Source organism: Danio rerio, chromosome 13 (genome assembly GCF_049306965.1).
Source record: "Danio rerio strain Tuebingen ecotype United States chromosome 13, GRCz12tu, whole genome shotgun sequence".
NCBI classification, from domain to species: Eukaryota; Metazoa; Chordata; class Actinopteri; order Cypriniformes; family Danionidae; genus Danio; species Danio rerio.
In genome coordinates, this window is record NC_133188.1 from 2,304,654 (window position 1) to 2,327,406 (window position 22,753).

General features: G+C 38.1%; 1 protein-coding gene across 2 annotated transcripts; it reads left to right on the forward strand.

Moving 5' to 3' along the window:
• Positions 1-505: 505 nt before the first annotated feature.
• elovl5 (ELOVL fatty acid elongase 5) lies at positions 506-22,115 on the forward strand. Of its 2 annotated transcripts, none has more exon segments than NM_200453.2 (8): positions 506-634; positions 4,916-4,980; positions 6,849-7,036; positions 15,262-15,339; positions 15,583-15,754; positions 16,462-16,586; positions 18,925-19,059; positions 20,810-22,115. In NM_200453.2, coding segments are annotated over 7 exon segments (876 nt in total). In that variant the 5' UTR covers positions 506-634; positions 4,916-4,922; the 3' UTR covers positions 20,930-22,115.
• The last annotated feature ends 638 nt before the right edge of the window (positions 22,116-22,753 follow it).

Below are 22,753 nucleotides of genomic sequence, written 5' to 3' on the forward strand. Positions count from 1 at the left end.
ATCACCTGCTGTCATGCGCTCTTTGATTGAACGGATGTGGTTTCACATGAGAGCAGCTCAGCGATTGGTCCTTTTTAGCTTCACATGAGAGCAGTGCTCTGATTGGTCTGTTGTAACTTCAGATGAATGGGGTGATTTACTTGAAGAAACAGTTCACGCTTTGTAAAATGTGAACGTGCAGAACAGCTGCCGGAGCGCGCGCTTTTATCTTAGAACGTTACATTCTAAAACGACACACTTGCGTTCTGTTAAGGGGGAATTGATACATTCGCGTTCTAAATCAACTTCAAACATGAGTACAGTTGCATGACGTCATCATAAATGTCAACAAACTGCTACTTCATTAAAAGTTTGTTGTATCTCCTCAGCGCCTCCTGGTAAAAATCGAATGAGGTGTGTGTGAAGTGTTTACCGTGTCTCGGATCGATGTGTGTGTGTGTGTGTGTGTGTGTGTGCTCGCAGACTTTGCCCTGAGAGTCTTCAAACACGTCCCGTTATGCGCATCAGATGAAGGTGGACTACACACACTCATGACGCTCATTAGTTCAGCAGCTTCACACTCACACACACACATCCTCCGAGGACAGGACGAAGCCCTGAGCAACACACACTCGCACACTTCTAAAGACTAAAGGTAAGATGCAGATGAATATTCTCGAATTTTGTAAACATCCTCGGATGTGTGGGGAAAGTGAAGCACGCGGGTGACCTCGAATGCGGATGATACTGTCGGGCATCATATGACTATCGAAGATTAGAAGCGCTCGGTGATGTCATATCCAGCCGCTCTTTACCTCTGCTTTCTGAAAAAGACTTTGCAAGACGATCCTGAAGGTCTTGAAATGCAGTTGCATTAAAGAGTTTTCATCTTATTCTGAATTGAATGTAATTCTGCTGTCATTAAACAATCATCTGGACATAGATGTTTTTGTCAGGTGATAATAATCAGCTTTTTGGGGAACCGTATGTTGGTTTCTGCGTGTATTGTCTGCATGAGTTTTGTGGATGTTTATTTATTAGCCTATTTACAACTGCATTATTAAATTATTATGCACAATATTTTCATGACATCCAGTTGACAGTTTCATATATGTTTTTATGTATGTATTTATTTGCCAATGGTAACATAATCTTATATTTTATACGAATAGGATTCAGTTTATTTCTTTTGTGTGTATGAATTTAATTAGATTTATTTTTTTATTATTTTTGATAGACATTTTCTATTTCTTTCGCTGGATTTACTTTATTATTAGCTAGAAATTTGAGCAAAAAAGTAAATTTTATAAATATATATATATATATATATATATATATATATATATATATATATATATATATATATATATATATATATATATATAGCTGGATTTACTATATTAATAGCTATAAATTTGATATATATTTATATAATTATATAATATTAATTTATTAAATATTAATTTAATAATTTAAATATATTTATATAATTTTGTAATATTTTTATATAATTTATATAACATTATATTCCAAATTTTGATAATGAGTAAAGTTGGATGTTTTCCTTCTTAAAAAACAGCATATTTTCCCCAGATATTAATTTCTCGTCTCTTCTGAAATAAAAGTTGTTGTCTAAATTAAATATTAAAAACATGTCTGAAAAAAGACATCCCTAAATAACAACTTTTTTATTTTAAATATGGAAGAAATTATGTAAAAATAAACATTTTGCTCATAAAGTGTATTTTTGGAGTGAAATATACAAGTGTTTTACAGCTTTTCATCTAAATATCATTACATATATAAACATGCTAACATGCATCTTATGATATTACTAATCATTTTGACGAGAAGTACAATTTCCCTTTAGTTTCATATACCTTCCTGTATTTAAGCTGCACAATATATGGTTTCATCATGGATATCGCAATGTGATCATTTACAATAGTCACTTCGCAGGATTTGTGCAATGTTGAGTTTGTATTATAATTTGTCATTTGCATGTGTTTTTGATTGTATAATGATTTTAAAAGTATTCTGGTATAAGAAATTGTAGCAATTGTGACCTTAACTATGATTAATTTTATTAAATAATTTAAATTTTTATCATTCAGTTATTGTACTTAAAAACTGTTAGACTCGAGAAATTATAAAGCGCTTTATTTTAATTCTATCTTTTTCTTGACTATATTTATAGTTTGTTATGCATGAAAATACTCACAACACATGTAAATACAGAAATTAACTGCAAGTAGCACAGACAACAATGAAAACATGTCGGGAAACCCCTAAAAAATTATAGATTGTTTAGATTTTATGGAGATGCAAATAGTAAACATTAATTCATCAGTCTTTGACTGCACATGTGCATTATTATAGAGTCAATTTAGGGCCAAATATACTTGCAACATTTAATTAAGTTTTGCAAATGAAAAATAAAGTACTGAGCAAAAAACTAAAAAAAGGTAATAAAATACATTTTTTTGAGAAATAAATAGGATTTTTGCAAACTAAAATTAAGAATTGTAAATAAAAATCAAAGGATGAAAAAACTGCTTAATATATCCAATTGAAACAGAAGTTTACATACACTCTAAAAAAAGGAACATAACCAGTTTTTTTAAAATGTTCGGTGGTAAATCATACTCAACGTTTACTATTTTAGGTCCAATAGGATTACCTAAATGATTTACATTTGCTAAATGCCAGAATAATTAGAGAATGTTTTTTGAGATTTTTTATTAATTTCTAGACAGTCAAAAATTTAAACGCATTTCCTTAGAATTTTTTTTAGCTTTGCTTTAAACTGTAAAACTTTGGTCAAATGTTTTGGGTATCCTTCCACAAGCTTCTCACAATAGTTTGAAGGCATTTTGGCCCATTCCTCCTGACAGAATTGGTGTAAATGAGTCAGATTTGCTCGCACAAGCTTTTTCAACTCTGCCCACAAATTTTCAATAGGATTTAGATCAGGGCTTTGTGATGGCCACTCCATAACATTCACTCTGTTGTCCTTTAAAGCACATTTGAAGTAATTTGGCTGCATGCTTGGGGTCATGGTCTATCTGGAAGAGCCATTTGTGGCCAAGTTTTAATTTCCTGGCTGATGTCTTGAGATGTTGCTTCAGTATTTCTCCATAATGTTCTTTCTTCATGATGCCATCTATGCTGTGAAGTGGACCAGTCCCTCCTGCAGCAAACCAGCCCCACAACATGCTGCTGCCACCCCAATACTTCACAGTTGGGATGGTGTTGCTAGGCTTGTAAGCTTTTCCCTTCGTCCTCCAAATGTAACACTGCTCATTATGGTCAATCATTTCACTCTTAGCTCCATCAGAGCACAGGACATGTCTCCAAAAGTTATTGTTTTCCCAGTGTAATTCAGCAAATTGTAATCTGGCTTTCTTGTTGATTCTGCCTTGCTGATTTTCTCATGTTGTCACACAAGGAAGCAGTGTGTTTGAGCTTTTCCTTGAATACTATTCTACAGTTGAGCCTCACATTAACTCAAATGTTGTCAATTAGCCAATCAGAAACTTCCAAAACCTGGACACCATCATCTTAGCTTTTTCAGAGGCAGAATAATCTGACTGTAAGTAAACTTGACTTTCAAGAAAAGCTATAACAGTTTCTCAAAAAATCTCTCTCATTATTCTGCTGTTAAGCAGAACAGAAACTAATGTGATCATCCTAACTTACCTAAAAGATAAAAAGTTTAGTCACATTAACATCTGACTTTTTTTTTTTAACGGTTATGTGCCTTTTTATACAGCGTATGTAAACTTCTGGTTTCAACTGTACAAAACCTGTTTACAAGGTCAATTGCAAAGCTCATTTGATTTGATTTTCAGTCAAACATGAGTTTGTGATGCTGTTTTCAATGGAGGGAAGTCCTGCTGTACATGTCCTAGTTCCCTTGACTCCACTTCCTCATCAAATCAGTGACAGAAACATTTTATACAATAATTATAGAAAAAAAATTAGCAAATGTTTAAAAAGTTTTGTTCCACGGCTTGTTTTTATTTGTAGCTCTTTATTTTTGTTGCTAATTTTTTTAAATTAATTTTTCATTTACATTTAATTCATCAACTTCATTTTTCTGAGATTTGCACTCACATTTAAAAATATTTTTGATCAAATATATAATATAAAAATGAAATGTATTATATAATATAAAAATATTTTCTGGATTTTAGATTATGTTGCAAGTATATAGGGCCCTGAACTGACTATACAACACATGCAAATACACAAATACACTGCAAATAGCACAGACAACAACGAAACTGTGTCAGGGAACCCCCAAAAGTTTATTGATTGCTTAGATTTTATGGAGATGCAAAAAGTAAACATTAATTCATCAGTCTCTTGACTAAAGATGTGCATGAAAATAAAACACATCCAAATACAGAAATGCACTGCAAATAGGACTGACGACAATGAAAATGTGTCGGGGCACCCTTAACATGTTATGGATTGTTTATTAGATTTTATGGAGACGCACTCCCACCGCAGAATCATCAAATATCTCAATGTTAAATCTTTCCAATATCATGCAGCCCTAATTTAAGCACTGATTTTAATTTGCGCCAGTGTTGACTGAAGGCAGAGACTCTGTTATAAACCCATCAGGCCTCCTCACAACTCAAACAATGTCTCATGATCATCTCACATTCTCTGTGCTGGAGAAGTGTATCTGCCTTAGCACAGCGTCTTGACCCTCGCTGAACTACAAACTGCATGATGGATGATCGTCCCCGCTGTATACACCATTTTTACTGCTGTAATCAATATGTGTTCCAACAAAGATTCACAAGGTTAACTTCTATTGCCCTCTTAAACAGCTTTATTGTGTTGTAGGACTTTCGCTGACAGTCTGAATTCGCTCCGACTTGTGAAAACAGCTGAAGTAATCTTGGTGTTATTCCTCTTGAAGGTTGAAGATGGAGACGTTTAGTCACAGAGTCAACTCTTATATTGACTCCTGGATGGGACCCAGAGGTGAGACACGCGCTGCTTTCACAGGACTTTAATTGTCTTTTCTTGCTGCCTTAGCTAAAGCTATCGTTTTAGGGTTGCACCCATACACTTCTGAAAAACAAAGCTCCTTAAAGGTGAAGAAACAACAGAGGTAGCATTTTTTACAGTTGTGGGGATCAATAGATGCATTGCGAAACGAGAATTCAATCTTGAACTTATTCTCAGCTCAGTTTTAACAGCAGACTAGAAAAGACTTCAGGCTAGAAAACTAGCCTAGAGCCCAATCTGTTGCTAAAACTAGCCTAAAGAGCCATCTACTGTTAAATATAACTACCCTAGAGCGTCATCTGCTGTTAAAACTAGCCTAGAGCGTCATCTGCTGTTAAAACTAGCCTAGAGCAACGTCTGCTGTAAGAAAGCCCAGTGCCCCGTCTGCTGTAAAAGCTAGCCTAGAGAGCCATCTACTGTTTAAACTAATTACCCTAGAGCGCCATCTGCTGTTAAAGCTAGTCTAGAGCAACGTCTGCTGGAAAAAAGTTAGCTGAGTGCGCCATCTGCTGTTAGAACTAGTCTAGAGAGCCATCTACTGTTTAAATTAACTACCCTAGAGCGTAACTGCTGTTAAAGCTGGCTTAGAGTGCCATCTACTGTTTAAACTAACTACTCTAGAGCGCCGTCTGCTGCTAAAACTAGCATTAATCACTGACTGCTGTAAGAAAAACGAGTCTGGTGCACCATATGCTGTTAAAGCTATTCTAGAGAGCCATCTACTGTTAAAACTAACTACCCTAGAGTGCCATCTGCTGTTAAAACTAGCTTGGAGCGCCATCTACTGTTAAAAATAACTACCCTTGAGTGATATGTGTTGTAAAAAAATAAAAAATAGCCCAGGGCGCCGTCTGCTGTTAAAAATAGCATTGAACACTGACAGCTGTTAAAACTAGCCAAGAGCAATGTCTGTTGTTAAAAGTAGCATAGAGCGTCATCTACTGTTAAAACTATGCTAGAGCGCCGTGTGCTGTTAAAACTAGCCCAGAGCGCCGTGTGCTGTTAAAACTAGCCCAGAGCGCCGTCTGCTGTTAAAACTAGCCCAGAGCGCCGTCTGCTGTTAAAACTAGCCCAGAGCGCCGTCTGCTGTTAAAACTAGCCCAGAGCGCCGTCTGCTGTTGAAACTAGCCCAGAGCGCCGTCTGCTGTTAAAACTAACCTAGAGCGCCATCTGCTGTTAAAACTAACTACCCTACAGTGCCGTCTGCTGTTAAAATAAGTCTAAAGAGCCATCTGATGTTAAAACTTACAACACTAGAGCGCCATCTGCTGTTAAAACTAGCCTAGAGCACCATCTACTTTTAAAAACTGACTACCTTAGAGCGCCATCTGCTGTAAAACTCATTCATGCTTTTACTTTTTTATTGTTTATGATTTTGAATGGGGAATGTCGCCTCATAGCAAGAAGGTTGCTGGTTTGAGTCCCGGCTGGGTCAGTTGGCATTTCTGTGTGGAGTTTGCATGTTCTCCCCGTGTTGGTGTGAGTTTCCTCTGGGTGCTCCGGTTTCCCCCACAGTCCAAACACATGCATTAAAGGGGAATTGAATAAACTAAATTGGCCGTAGTGTATGTATGTGAATGTGAGTGTGTATGGCTGTTTCCCAGTACTGGGTTGCAGCTGGAAGGTCATTCGCTGTGTAAAACTAGATAAGTTGGCGGTTCATTCCGCTTTGGCGACCCCTGATGAATAAAGGGACAAAGCCAAAAGAAAATGGATGAATGAAAGATTTTGAATTGCATTATGGGAGCTTGATCTTTCTTCTAACAAAGTTTAACCTTGTTTTAATAGTTTAAAGTGATACATTGTCTTGGCATGATAATAGCTTTACTGTGTAATTGCAGATCTCAGGGTCAGAGGATGGTTTCTGCTGGACGACTACATTCCCACCTTTATCTTCACTGTCATGTACCTGCTGATTGTGTGGATGGGACCGAAATACATGAAGAACAGACAGGCGTACTCTTGCAGAGCCCTGCTGGTGCCGTATAACCTGTGTCTGACGCTGCTGTCTCTCTATATGTTCTATGAGGTGAGCTGCTCTACTCCACATGCATTCACTGTAAGATGAGATCAGCACACTTTTAAGGGCTCCACTTATGGCCTTTTTACAAGATGTCTCCAGAATGTGTCTGTGAAGTTTCAACTCATCAGATCATTAGTTATCGCCTGTTAAAAAATGTCAATTATTGGGTCAGAGGGAATTGTAGGCATTTTTTGTGCCTGTGCCTTTAAATGAAAATGAGCTGGTTCTCCCCACCCACTCGAAGTAGGTTTTCCACTCCGATTCTTCGTCATTTCGCTTCAGAGAATGATAACCAGGGTCGAATGTAAGGATAAACACTGCAAAAAGACGGACAGGAACTCCGACAGACAGCCACATAGTAATATGAATAAATATATTGCTGAGTAGAGATCCATTATAGATCATTTCCTGTTCAAAATAACCCCGACTTAAAATTGCGTGACTTAAGCGTCCTCGTTTATAGTTGTGTACACTATGCAGCAGTACTGAATCTAGCGGCTATAGATTATGTAATCAAAAATAATTGTTCAAAATGCTATAAAAGTATAGCACTTACTGCTTCTTGAAGTATATTTGATCACAGAGAGTTGGACCAGATCTTTTAATCCCCGTTTCTTTGCAAATCCTGCCCTGTAACATTAATACATGGGTAATTAAGGACTGTCAATCAATATTGGTGGGCGGGGAAAATCACACTGTTAAGTCACGATGCGGTGGGCCTCAAACACACTGGGATTTAGATCCTATTTTGACATCAGGAAATATAAAAAAGAGACTTATTGTGTTTGTATCATTTCATCATGACTGTGGACACACTATACCACACACTTTGCTTTCCAAACAGCTGCTTTTGCATCATATGTGCCCTTTAATGTACTTTTAAGAGTTCACACTTAGCTGATGATTGATAATAAAGCTAGTTTGGCGTGCTGTCCCGGGAGAGAGCCCTGAGCTTATAAGATCCTCGAGCCCTGGGCTCCCTCCCGTTACAAGGTGAGAGGGGAGTTTGAGCTCAGGTAGATCTCGATGGCTCCCCTTCCTGCTTGTTGTAGCTAAGTGTCAGATATGGATGCTGAAAGGTGTACTCAGAGTTTAGCTAAAGTATTTGGATTAATTGTTTAGAGTGCTTGTTTTTGAACTGTGGGAGGAAACCGGAGGACCCGGGGAAAACCCAGGCGACCAACGAGCAAACTCCGCACAGAAATGCCGTCTGGTTTGGAAAGGAATTAAACCAGGGGCATTCTTGCTGTGAGGCAACAGCGCTAATCGCTGGCCACCGTGACGCCCGTTTGAAAGGAGGGAAAGTAGGGTTGGGTGGGGGGGTTTCTTCAAGACGAAGATATTGAGATGAGAAAAGTCTGGTTATTTATAGTCAGTTAAGGATCGTCTGATAGGATAATCAGATATTAGCTAAAGTTGGAACAGCTGTGAACAATCATAAGCACGTGATCCTCTCGAAATTTGTTTATAAATAAACTTCACTTAAAATCAGCTGTAACATGTTTAATTTCATACTGAACACACTGAATCTTTCAAAATCCAAAACTTCCTCTCAGTCCAATAAAAAAAACCTCTTGAAATATTAATTGTTTAAGAAACGGCGATGTTTACATGCTGATGCCTACTGAGCTTTCAGAAACCTGCCATTTTCACTCATGGTGATGTATTATTTATTGCTAAACACCATTAAGAAAAAAAGCTGACACTGAGGGTGAACAATGGCGCGTTTGTTTCACATGCGAGAAGGCATTTCTGTGCGCCAGTAAAAGTAAACAAGCGGTCAGAAAGAGGTCAGAAATGGTAACGGAAAGCAAAAGTGTTTTGGCACTACTTTGCTAATACCTTCTTACATTAATTTACCTTCAGCTTGGTCTATGATTTATCAGAGGTCGCCACCGCGGAATAAACCGCCAACTATTCCAGCATATGTTTTACTCAGTGGATGCCCTTCCTGCTTCAACCCTGTTCTGGAAAACATCCATACAGAGTCATTCACACACACACACTCGTGAAAATGGGCAATTTAGTTCATCAATTCCCCTATAGCGCATGTGTTTGGACTCTTGGGGAAACCGCAGCACCCGGAGGAAACCCATGCCAGCACGGGGAGAACATGCTAACTCCACACAGAAATGCCAACTGACCCAGCCTGGACTCGAAAAAGTGACCTTCTTGCTTTGAGGCAACAGTGCTAACCACTAAGCCACCATGTTGCCCAACATTAAATATATATATATATATATATATATATATATATATATATATATATATATATATATATATATATATATATATATTAAACTTATGCCTGATTCTTATATCTTGTACTAAAATATCTTAAACAAAACAGGTAAATTACACTAAATTAAATTAATTATTTATTATTATTTTATTAAAACATTAAAAAAACATGCCAGAATCTAATTATATTTAAAATTAGATATAATAAAATAGATAAATAATTCTATTTAAGCATAATGAATGAAAGTAAAAATTATGACTTTTAATGTTTCAAATAACTTCTAAAACAAAACGTCTAAGTAAAAATGAATTAACACGTGTAATCTGACCTGTATTTATTCAATCATATTAAAGAACATGTCATCAGACTAAATGTCATTATATTTGAAGTAATTAAAAAGGTCTTGCGGACAAACGTGTTAAACCTGATTTGAAGGATGGTGAAAAAGCGTAAGGATTTATATAAAATGTAATTTTAAATGTCTTAAATATGTATGTCTTAAATATGTCTAACAAGATTATACATATACAGTTGAAGTGAATTATTCACCCTCATGTAAATTGTCTTTCTTGTTCAAATATTTCCCAAATGATGTTGAACAGATTCATAAATCTTTCACAGTATTTCCTATAATATTTGTTCTTCTGGAGAAAGTCTTATCTGTTTTATTCTGGCTAGAATAACAGCAGTTTTTAATATTTTAAAACCACTTTAAGGTCAATATTATTAGCCCCCTTAAGACATATTTTTATTCAATTGTCTACAGAACAAACCACTGTTATTCAATGACTTGCCTAAACATGACTGTAATTCATAGTTAAAATGTGTAATTATTTAAATCCCATTCAATTTAATACAATACTGACTTGCTCTGTCTCATTTATTTTTCAAATGTCTTCCTACACCCCAGATAGCGTGTGTTTCGCAATCTAGATGTTTGAATATGTCGGGGACCTTTGAATTTGCTGATGAAGTGACATGTACTTTGACACTGATGGTTTGATTTTTGGAAACTGAGCTGAGTGATGAGTCACACAGTCCATCAGCACCTTATAGTCCAGAGTCCATCATTGCATCATTTTCCCTCCACGCTATCTGCATTGCAAAACTCACACATTGCTTGTCTTTAAAAATACAATTAACACTTAATTCAGGATAAGCACAAAGATATGTGGGGTACAAGTTACCTTTGATCACAGCCATCAGTTACATTAAGCCTGATTTACTTCATGTTGTCATTTATTTATCTACCTTCATGTCGGTCCAACCTCATAAGACTTTCCTTCATCTTTAAAACACAAATGGGAAAATAAACTACATGTTGGAAACACATTACAATAAGGACTATTTTGTTAGCATTAGCTTGAAATAGGCAGATTTACACTACCTGACCAAAGTGTTGTCGTGGATCTCAGTTGTAAGAGCAACAAATAATAACTTGACTTCTAGTTGAGCATTTGGAAAAGTGGCAGAAGGTCAGATGAATCCTCTGTTGATCTGCATCCCAATCATCATAAATACTACAGAAGACCTACTGGAATGCACATGGAGCCAAGATTCTCACAGAAATCAGTCAAGTTTGGTGAAGGAGAAATCATGGTTTGGGGTTCATTCAGTATGGGGGCGTGCGAGAGATCTGCAGAGTGGATGATCAACATCAACAGCCTGAGGGATCAAGACATTCGTGCTGCCCATTACATTACAAACCACAGGAGAGGGACAATTCTCCAGCAGGATAGCGCTCCTGCTCATACTTCAGCCTCCACATCAAAGCTCCTGAAAGCAGAGAAGGTCAAGATGCCCCAGGATTGGCCAGCCCAGTCACCAGAGATAAACATTATTGAGCATGTCTGAGGTAAGATGAAGGAGGAGGCGTTGAAGATGAATCCAGAGAATCTTGATGAACTTGAATAGGCGACAGGACTTTTGTCAGGTAGTGTACATTAAATTGAGCAAACATGAATGAGAAGGAAGTAATTGGAAGTTATGCTAGTTTTTATAACATGAACTTCTTCACAAACCAAAACAAATATAGTCACTGGATTTGGCCGGTGTGAGGATTTGGTTGGATGTTTAGGGTTTGCTATTGGTGGATCTCATATTTGAACACCAATCAGAGAAGAGATTAATAAATAATGCAGTAGCCAAAGCTAACGAATTAGACCGTTGTGTGAAGTATTACCAAAATTGCATAGGTTTGGAACAACATGAAGGTAAAAAATTTAGGTTTTTATTTTTTACCCTGTTGAAAAAATCTGCTCAAACCAGCCTAAGCTGGTTGGCTGGTTGACCAGCCTGGTTTTAAAGGGGTTTTGACCACTTCCAGGCTGGTTTCCATTCATTTTCAGCCTGGTCTTAGCTGGTCAGGCTGCAAAATGACCAGGTAAAACCAGCTTGACCAGTCTGGTTTAAGCTGGACATAGCTGGTTTTGGCTGGACTCCCAGCCTGGCTCGGCCAGTCAAGCTGGTTTTAGCTGGTCATCTCCCAGCCAGACCAGCTAAGACCAGGCTGGAAATGCCTGGAAACCAGCCTGGAAATGGCCAAAATCCCTCCTAAAACCAGCTTGGTTGACCAGCTGAAACCAGCCTAGGCTGGTTTAAGCTGTATTTTGTTCAGTAGGCTATAGATTTAGCTATACATTTAAGTGACTAGACATGGAGGACAAGAAATGGAAATTTTAATAAGTTATGCTAGTCCTTTTTATCCCTTCCATAATAACATGGATCTGCTTCTCAAACAAGAACACATGGCTGTGTCTGGATTTGGCTAGAGTGAGGATTTCATTGGATACTTGTAACCAAGGTATTCCCGCCAGTCCTACGCCACCCAACCCGCTCCAAGCTGGAATCGAACCGGCAGCCTTCCGCATGGGAGTCGGTTGCTCTACCAAGACCATGGCCTCTCGCATCTGTTGCTAGACCATCTTTAGACGTCAGAGGAGTTAGGTTTATCTGCACAGTACTTACTAGCTGGCCTTCGTTACATCAACACAGGCTCATTGTGAAAACGTACCCCCATATACATTCTGGAGAGCACGAATTATGTAGCCAGAGCTACATATGGCATTTCAGCTTTAAAACGAATGCTATGGGGCAGTATGACGCCGCCTACAGCTTTTCTCTTTGTGCTACCAGCTGACCACAAAAATCAGGTTGCCACGAGGGCTTTTCTTCTTCTGGATTGCTTTTGAAAACACTGTCGGTTGGGTTTAGGGAAGGGGTTGGTGGGTAAGTCGGTTAGTCAGTCGATAGCGGATTTACACAAACACAGCAGGCGTGAATGACACTCGCAAGAGAAATTTGAGATCTGAAAAGGCATACACAGCGGCCTCTGGTGGATTCAGGAACACAAAAACTGCAAAAAAAAGTATCTCCTGGGACTAATTTTTATCTGTTCAGAGATGTATATAGGGGTACATATCAATAATGAGCTTGGGTTAATGGTTGTGGTTTGCTATTGGTGGATCTCATATGAGTTACAGGTTGATCCCGCCCTCACTCCTGTAAACACCAATCAGAGAAAAGAAGCCAATTTCAGGAAAGTTTAGTGAGTTTTGGAGGGCATGTGAATATAAAACAGTAAAGATGTGCACAGATAAAAACCTTCTAAAATAATCCTTTTGATTGTCATGCTGACTATAACTGTCCTATCATTGAATGCAGTTTGTCCTGCTTTAACTAGGGTCATGGGAGTGCTATTACTGAGAAATTAGCTGGGTCAGAAAGCGAGATGTTTCCAACGAGAGGACTTTAGAGCGAGGCAGTGGTGTGTGTCGCTCTGTGACAGTCTCTCTAACGGCAAAATCAACCCACTGACCCTGAGAAGCTCCATCAGGCCAAAGCAATTATGGCTAAATTCAGAGAGCCGAGCGACTCTTTATGTCACTCGAAAGTCCTTTTAAAGAGGCTGTTTAAATGGAGGTGAAAACCACCGTCACCTGTAACATGAGGTCAGGAACGAACCAGTCGGATTTATGTATAGCGGACAAATGTGCAGATTTCATTTTGCATTCAATAAATCTCAAACAAGGGCTTAATTCAGAAACAGACAATGAACAATGATGGATTACAGGAGATTTTTTTCCTGGAGGTCTGAGGAGTGTTTGGGGAGAGGTGAGAACGAGGAAGATGGTGAAAAATGAAGCACTTTTATCCACTTTCTGATCAAGTCAGCAGTAAAATCTCTCCATGCATCAGCCGTACACCTGCAAACCTCTGCAGCTGCTCCTACTGCATTCAGCTTCAGTGATCAGCAAACAAAACTCGATAAACCTACTGGAAAATACAACAGATTCAGAGAGGATTTACATTAGAGGACGATTAAGGGTTGGTTAAGGTTGGGTACAGGTTTATTGACACTTTTAATCTTGTGGGTTGGTTACTGTTAAACAGGTTTAGCGAGCTTGAGAGTCTGTAAAGGTACAGGTTTAGGAGCATCTTTATAGTAGTGGGTTGGTTTGGGAGTAATAAAGCTTTATTTGTTTAAGGTTAGGCTCAGATTTATTGCATCTTTAGGGATGTAGGTTGGTTACAGTTAGGAACAGTTTTTGTAGGTTTAAGGGTTAGTTAAGGTTAAACAGGTTTGGTGTGTTTAAGAGTTGGTAAAGGTATGTTTTAATAGCATCTTTATATTAGTGGGTTGGTTAAGGATAAACAAAGTTTTAGTAGGTGTAAGAGTTGGTTAAGGTTGAGCACTGGTTTAGTGGCATCTTTAGAGTTGCAGGTTGGTTAAGAAGAAAAGAGATTTAATACAATTTTTAGGTTTAAGGTTTGGTAAAGGTTAGGCACATATTTAGTGCATCTTTAAGGTTGTAGTTTGGGCAAGATTAGGCATAAATTTGGTGGATCTTTAGAGTTATAGTTTGGTTAAGATTAGGTTTAGATTTTGTGCATCTTTAAGATTGTATTTTGGTTAAGGTCAGGCAAAGATTTAGTGCATTTTTAAGGATGTAGGTTATTTAAGGTTAGGTGCAGATTTAGTGCATCTTTAGGGTTGTAGGTTGGGTAAGATTAGGCACAAATTTGGTGGATCTTTAGAGAGTTATAGTTTGGTTAAGATTAGGTTTAGATTTTGTGTATCTTTAAAATTGTATTTTGGTTAAAATTAGGCAAAGATTTAGTCCATCTTTAAGGATGTAGGTTAGTTAAGGTTAGGCACAGATTTAGTGCATCTTTAAGGTTGTCGGTTGGTTAGGGTTAGGTGCAGATTTAGAGGATCTTTCTGGTTGTAAGTTGGTTAAGGTGAGACACAGATTTAGCGTGGGGCAGCACGGTGGCGCAGTGGGTAGCACAATCACCTCACAGCAAGAAGGTCACTCGTTCGAGCCCCAGCTGGGTCAGGTTGGGCATTTCTGTGTGGAGTTTGCATGTTCACGTGGGTTTCCTCTGGGTGCTCTGGTTTCCCCCACAAGTGCAAAAACTTGTGGTACAGGTGAATTGGGTAAGCTAAATTGTCTGTAGTGTATGTGTGTGAATAAGAGTGTATGGATGTTTCCCAGTGATGGGTTGCAGCTTGAAGGGTTGGTTAAGGGTTGTAGGTTTTAAGGGTTGGGCACAGGTTTAATGCCATCTTTATGGTAGTGGATTGGTTAAGGATAGACACAGGTTTAATGGGTTTCTAAGTTAATTTTTAGGGTAGTTAGGGTTTTAGTTGATTAAGGATAAACAAATGTAGTGGCACCATTAGATATAAAGGTCGGTTAAGGTTAGGGATTTAGTGGTATTTTTGGGGGTTAGGGTTGGTTAAGGTAAGGTACAGGTTTAGGGGCATATAGAGTTGTGGGTTGGTCACAGTTAAACATGTTTAGTAGGTTTAAGCGTAGGTTAATTTCAGGCAAATCTTTAGTGGCATCTTTATGGTTCAAGTTGTTTAAGGTTGGGTACAGGTTTAGTCGTACCATTAGGTTTAACCGTTGGTAAAGGTTATTGTTTTAGTGGTATGTTTACTGGCACGTGAACAATTATTCCTTCTGTTCTTCTCTCTCTACAGCTGGTCATGTCCGTGTATCAAGGTGGGTACAACTTCTTCTGCCAGAACACCCACAGTGGAGGAGACGCCGACAACAGGGTAAAACAACAAACTGAGTTTTGCACTGAATGAGACTTGAACATTCTAAGTCTCAGCTTAACCCTTTTATCACAATCCCCGGAAAAGACACAATATTCCCTGCTGGGCTCTTACATAAGTGTCCTGTTGACCCGGCTGCTCTGACACGAGTGTTCAGAGGACACAAATAACACAGCAGAGGTTGCGTTAGACTTCTAATTTCGCATTTTTGGACTATACATGATGAAATGATTTCTTTCTCAGATGATGAATGTCCTGTGGTGGTATTACTTCTCCAAGCTCATCGAGTTCATGGACACCTTCTTCTTCATCCTGAGGAAAAACAACCACCAGATCACGTTCCTGCACGTGTATCATCACGCCACCATGCTTAACATCTGGTGGTTCGTCATGAACTGGGTGCCGTGTGGACACTGTGAGTCTGAAGGAGCTTATGGTGCAGTTTATATGCTGAATTATTCAGACGCGGAAAAAACAAAACAGAACAGAGGAAAAAAAACAATGCTGGTCCAGATGATCTTTAAATAACTGCATGCATCATGTAACCTGGTATTAAAAGCGGTTCAGTCGATCTCTGGAAACAACAGATCCATTTACGTCTTAGAATAGATGTGCTTACTGGTTATTGATTAATGTGCTGGATATTTAGACCAAGAATGCAGCATCCAGGCTAACAATTGACAGAATCTGCTGTATTCGCCAAAGTGTACACAAGATCAGTTGTTTTGTGCTTTGCTACATGCAACAAAAAAGTATACACAAGCTAGGAGAGCACAATATATGGAAATATAGCATATGCAACATACATATGCATTGCAGAAATGTCCTAAATTTCAATACCTAAACCCAACTACTACCTTGCTAACTATTGATAAGCAGCCAATTAGCAGTTTATTAAGCTAAAACTCTTATTTAATAGTATGTTAATAGCATAAATGAATACATGAATTAATACATTGAAACAGCATGACTGTATTATCACTTAGAAATGAGCGTTTGAGAGTGCTGTATCTTCAGCTGAGAGGATCTGGCGCCCATTCTTCTCCAGTGTGCTGCTATTAATTGTGACTGACTGTATTTGAAACTATGCACTAATACAGATTTTGCTTTTCTCTTTATCAGCGTATTTTGGTGCAACCTTTAACAGCTTCATCCATGTGCTGATGTACTCGTATTACGGCCTGTCTGCGGTTCCAGCTTTGCGGCCGTATCTGTGGTGGAAGAAGTACATCACTCAAGGACAGCTGGTAAGGAAAAGCAGCGAGTGTATGATGGGCTCTAAATGTGTAAATAAAGATAGCTCAAATCTGAGAAAACTAGTCACTTAGGACCTGTTTTGTGGTCCAGGTTCACATACGGTAACTCCTGTTTTCTGTTTGATAGTCTAATATGATATGAAGCTGATACAGTCATACAAAAAGGGAAACATAGATTGAGCTTTTCAGGAAGTATTGAGTGAATGTGTTTGACCGTTGTTCGAATTGAGGAAGGTTTTTACTTCCTCTAATGCAGCGGTTCAGACAGAAGGGAACTGACGGGGGTTTGTTTACCGCTTCAGCACATGATTTCAATGGAAACCTTGGCTTGGTTTCTTCATAACTGATCCTAATGTATCATAAATTCAGAGGTTTATCTAGGATCTCTCAGAGCACCGAAACCAGTGTCTGAATGTTTTTAAGTAGGCGCTTCAGGATTGGCCAGCCCAGTCATCAGACATGAACATTATTGAGCATGTCTGGGGTAAGATGAAGGAGGAAGCATTGAAGATGAACACAAAAGCCCCTTTCACACAGTGATACCGGTAAATATCCGGAAGATTTCCGGAACGACTTTACCGGTATATTCAAAAAATCGCTGTTCACACAGGCGAGGACGTTACGGAAATTTTCCGGAAAAGAGCATTCACACATCCATTCCAAAATACCGGTAAATTCTGACATCATTCACCACAAATGAGCTTTAAACGGCTGCGCTTGTATTTGTAAACATTTGACTAAATTACAAACTCTGTGGATGATCAATATTGTAAACAGCTTTCGCAGGATCACTTTCTCATGTCGAGATGTTCATAATATGTGCGTGTGCAGGCGCTCACAGGCTGTTTCACAGGCACACGCAAAGCTTGAAGGTAAACAAACAACGGCTTATCATAAGCATCTCATCGATGATTATTTACACAGTTGGCATTAAGAAGAACATATAAACGTGATCTGACTAACTTCTAGCAGCTAAATGTGTCTGGAAAAATATTCAAAGGCTTTTATTCTCATAAACCGCGCGGACGTAAATGCGTCTGACTGTTGTGATTGGCTAAAGCAGACGTCTCACGTCAGCACGTTCTAGACGTGCACGCGCTTATTACGGTAATCTTCCTTCTGCATTCACACAACGCAGCATTCCGGCAAATTGCCGGTAATGTTACAACTTCTCTATCCGGAAAATAGCCAGAACGAATTTACCGATATTTTCAAAAAGGACCTGTTCACACATACAACTGCCGGCAATTTTCCGGAAAGGTCTGTATGTGTGAAAGGGGCTAAAGACTCTTGATGAACTCTGGGAGTCCTGCAGGAACGCTTTCTTTGCCATTCCAGATGACTTTATTAATCAGTGATTTGAGTCATGTCAGAGATGTATGGATGCAGTCTTCCAAGCTCATGATGGAGTCAGACACAATATTCATTCTGTCTCCACTGCAGCAGGACTTTATATTCTATACTGGACATTATTTCTGTTCAGTGATGAGACTTTAGTCTAACCAAAGTCATATCTTACTGTCCTAATTAAATCATTAATAATCAAGACATGATCATTTTTCATTTTGGTAAAATAAGCGTTATCTTGAGACCTTTGCCTTTCATAGAAGCCACTTCTGATACCAAATGATCAACTAGAAGTCAAATTATTATTCGCTGCTCCTAAAACATGGATAGGTGACAAGACGTTTGTGTGTAGGGTACATTATACTACAATGCACCACAGTTACAAAATGGATCCATTCAAAGCGAGTCTCCAGTAGATAATTCACTCATTCAAGTGAACAATTCACAGTAAAATAGGTTCATTTTACAGCTCCCCTTGTGAGTTTTTTCCCCTTTTTATCTATTCAGATCCCTGTGTCAGGCGGAAACACTTTTAGCTTATCTTACACTCTCAGAAATAAAGGTAAAGGAGCTGTCTCTGGGGCAGTACCTTTTCAAAAGGTACATATTTGTACCTGAAGGGTCCATAACGGTACCTCAAAGGTACTTTTTAGGTACATTTTGGGTATAAGTAAGCACCTTTGAGGTACTATTTTGGACTTTTGATAAGGTACTGCCCTAGTGACAGCTCCTGTTACTTTATTTCTGAGAGTGTAGCTTAGCATAAATCATTGTATTGTAAAAGAGTTTATTTCAATTGCTTATGCTTTGCAATTTATGGGATCTTAAGTAGTTTAGAGTTTTTAAATAATTTACTGACTTAATGTTACTTATTTCCAGATTAATTTAAATACATATTTAGTAAACAGTTATGAATTACGTTTTTGAAGTAACTGATTCAACAATGATCAATAGCACGTCAACAAAAGCTGTTTTCTTTCAGGTCCAGTTTGTCCTGACCATGTTCCAGACGTCTTGTGCTGTGGTTTGGCCGTGTGGTTTCCCAATGGGCTGGCTGTATTTCCAAATCTCTTACATGGTCACGCTCATCCTGCTCTTCTCAAACTTCTACATTCAGGTAAACGAATTCTCACTTCAGCAGTGGTGGACAGTAATACGGGTTTTTACTACACTACTGTACTTAAATACATGTATCTGTACTTTATCAGAGTATTTCTATTTTCTACTACTTTAGACTTTTACTTCACTACAATCCAAAAGCAAAGTATCGTACGTTTGATTTCACAATATTTCCTGAATGTAGAAAAGTTAGTGAACAAACTATATTTCATCAATTAACCTGTTAAATCAGTTCACAAACTGAAATGAACAATTAATGATCCATTCAGAGTGAGTCTCCAGTAAATGATTCACTGAATCAAATGATCCATTCAGCGTGAGTTTTAAGGAAATAATTAACTGGTTAAAATGATCCATTTAGAGTGAGCCTCAAGTAAATGATTCACTGATTTAAATGTTTAGTTCTTCAGTAAACAACTCACAGATTCAATTAATATATATTCAGCGTGAGTTTCCAGCGAATGATTCACTGGTTAAAACTATCCGTTCAGAGTGAGTCCCCAGTAAATGATTCACTGATTCAAATAATCCATTCAGAGAGAGCCTCCAGTATATGAATTACAGATTCAAATGAATCAGTCACCATATCCAGTAAACTATTCACTAAATCAAATTATTTTTCAGAGTGAGTCTTTAGTAAACGACTCACAGATTCAAATGAAACATTCAGAGTATCTAATAAATAATTCACTGATTCAGATGTTCAGTTCTGAGTGAGCCTTTAGTAAACAACTCACAGATTCAAACGATCCATTCAATGTGAGTTTTCTAGTGAATGATTCACTGGTCAAAACTATTTGTTCGGAGTAAGTCTCCAGTAAATAATTTACTGATTCAAACGATCCATTCAGAGAGAGCCACCAGTAAACAACTCACAGATTCAAATGAATCAGTCAGACTGAGTCTCCAGTAAATAATTCACTGATTCAAATAATCCATTCAGAGAGAGCCTCCAGTATATGAATTACAGATTCAAATGAATCAGTCACAGTATCCAGTAAATTATTCACTGATTCAGATGTTCAGTTCTAAGTAAGCCTTCAGTAAACGACTCACAGATTCAAATTATCCATTCAGAGTATCCAATAAATAATTCACTGATTCAGATGTTCAGTTCTGAGTGAGCCTTTAGTAAACAACTCACAGATTCAAACGATCCATTCAATGTGAGTTTTCTAGTGAATGATTCACTGGTCAAAACTATTCGTTCAGAGTAAGTCTCCAGTAAATAATTCACTGATTCAAACGATCCATTCAGAGAGAGCCTCCAGTAAACAACTCACAGATTCAAATGAATTAGTCAGAGTAACCAGTAAATTATTTACTGATTCAATTGATTCATTCAGAGTGAGTCTCCAGTAAACAACTCACATATTCAAATGATTCATTCAAAGTAAGCCTTCAGTAAACGACTCACAGAATCAAATGAGCATTCAGAGTGAGTCTCCAGTAAACGATTCACTAACTTAGTAAATTTGGCTAATTATTATTATTTTTATTAAATAAAACTTCCATCATTAAGTACTTCTATTAATGAAGTTAATTAAAAACCAAGTGTTTTGTTCGTTGAATAAATAAATATTAAATATAAAGACTTATACTGTATATTTTACAATAAACAATACAGTATACTTTATTTACGGTTCTTTTACTGAAGTGCCTTATGTTGTCCCCCACTGCATTTCAGCATGAAGAATATTCATTTGCACAATAAAAGCATGCTCAAAATGTTCACCTTTGCTCCACAGACCTATAAGAAACGTTCGGGATCCAGGAAAAGCGATTACCCCAATGGATCAGTAAACGGCCACACTAATGGAGTGATGTCCAGCGAGAAGATTAAACACAGAAAAGCACGAGCAGATTGATGGCAGTTCATCCATTATTGATACGCACACATTAGATCCATGTCCACTGACCACGCTAAAAACATTTCATATTTCCGAGAGAGAGAGACTCCTTACACGTTTGCACACTGCAACCTCATTTTATTCATATTGAATCCAAAACAAAGTGCATAAGAGAGCTACGATTAGAGTCCAGGTTAGCTTACATCTAGAATGCAGAGTTGAAGCCAAAATGATTCGCCCTCCTGTGAATTTTATTTCCTTTTTTAAATGTTTCTCAAAAGATGTTGAACAGATTCTGGAATTTTTTACAGTATTTCCTATAATATTTGTTCTTCTGGAGAAAGTCTTATTTGTTTTATTTCGGCTAGAAGGAAAGCAGTTTTTAATTATTTTAAACCCATTTTAAGGTCAATATTATTCGCCCCCTTAAGCAGTATTTGTTTTGGATTGCCTTCAAAACAAACCACTGTTATACAATGACTTGCCTAATTACCATAACTTTACCCTAATTCGTTTAAATGTCACTTTAAAGGGTCATGACACCTCCCACTTTCGGTTCGAATCTACTTCAGAATATTTTTCAAAAGATGCATGATAATTGGGGGTGGAGCTCCGCAAGCAAAGGACAGGAATGGGCGTGGCCAGCAGAGCAGGGGAGAAGCAGGGGAGTGAAAAACTGTTGTCAGTCGGCTCACAAAATGAGACCCAAACCGTGAGGAGACGCATGAGTTTATAGTTTACAAAGTTAAAATGCAAAGAAATAAACAGTGATTTAATGCCAGGGTTCAACGCTAACGCCCCATTCACACGAGGCTTCAGCGTCAACGCTTGACTGAAGGCGTGTCTGAAGTTGGGGCTGAAGCGATCGTCATAAAGTGTCAGCCAATGAAATTCAGTCAGCAATAGGCCACTGTCTGAGCTGGTGTATTTGCATACAGCGATCTGATTGGCTGACGCTTCCGTTGGCGCTTGAAAAGTTGAGCTAGTCCCAACTTCTGCAGCGAGCAACGCCTCTGAAGCGGCGCTGATGGATCCACAATGCAGTTCGGCAACGCCTGACGTCACCCATTCAAAGTGAATGGGAAGCGTTGACGCTGACGCCCCGTGTGAATGGGGCGTAAGGATTTTTTCTTCTGGTCCAATCGGGCCAATGGTTCAGATTTTTACTTGCCCTGCCAAAATTTTCACTGGCCCCATTAAAAAATAAAAAAGACAAGTTAATACTTATTTTTTAGCCACATATTTTAAATAATGTGTCAAAAATAACTTCTGTGAATCTAGAATTTCAATATTTGAAAAATGTTAATAAATGTATGAGCACAATTCAGAGCTATGCAAACAAAAATTGCATGATGGGAAATGTGGAGATATTTTATTGCAGTTCGAAATTATTTAACAAAAGGTGGCTGACTGGAAAATTGTGCAAAAAATAAAATAAAAATAATAATCACCATTTTTTTTCGTTGTGTTTTCATGTAAATGTCTGCTTCCAAGATGCTATAAACAGACATTTTACTTTAGACTTTTAATTTGATATTGCTGCCATGTTGCCGTCTCTTCGCTGTACTGGTTGTTACCAGGATACAGAAAAAATAGCATGCTCAAAACATCAAATCAGATAGGAGGATCCGAAAAGCAATCGACATCAGAGAAGGTAGCATTTTAAGACTAAAAAGCTGAAGCTTAAAATGCACACAATTGACAAATAGTCGCAGGCAAGTTAAACTTTAGTGACAAGGCAGCACTTTTCCAATCGGGCCAGTAATAATCCTGTCTACTGTCCCAAGCATCTTTCACACTGGCCCCGGGCCATAGGGCAGTCCCTTATTGTTGAGCCCTGAA

What these genes read in the sequence shown, in the direction of transcription:
- elovl5 (XM_005156490.6), top strand. Translation starts at nt 4,923, where the DNA reads ATGGAGACGTTTAGTCACAGAGTCAACTCTTATATTGACTCCTGGATG. An exon ending in CTCCTGGATGGGACCCAGAG is followed by an intron (nt 4,981 to 6,848) that starts GTGAGACACGCG and finishes GTGTAATTGCAG; the next exon opens with ATCTCAGGGTCAGAGGATGG. An exon ending in TCTCAAACTTCTACATTCAG is followed by an intron (nt 19,060 to 20,809) that starts GTAAACGAATTC and finishes TTTGCTCCACAG; the next exon opens with ACCTATAAGAAACGTTCGGG.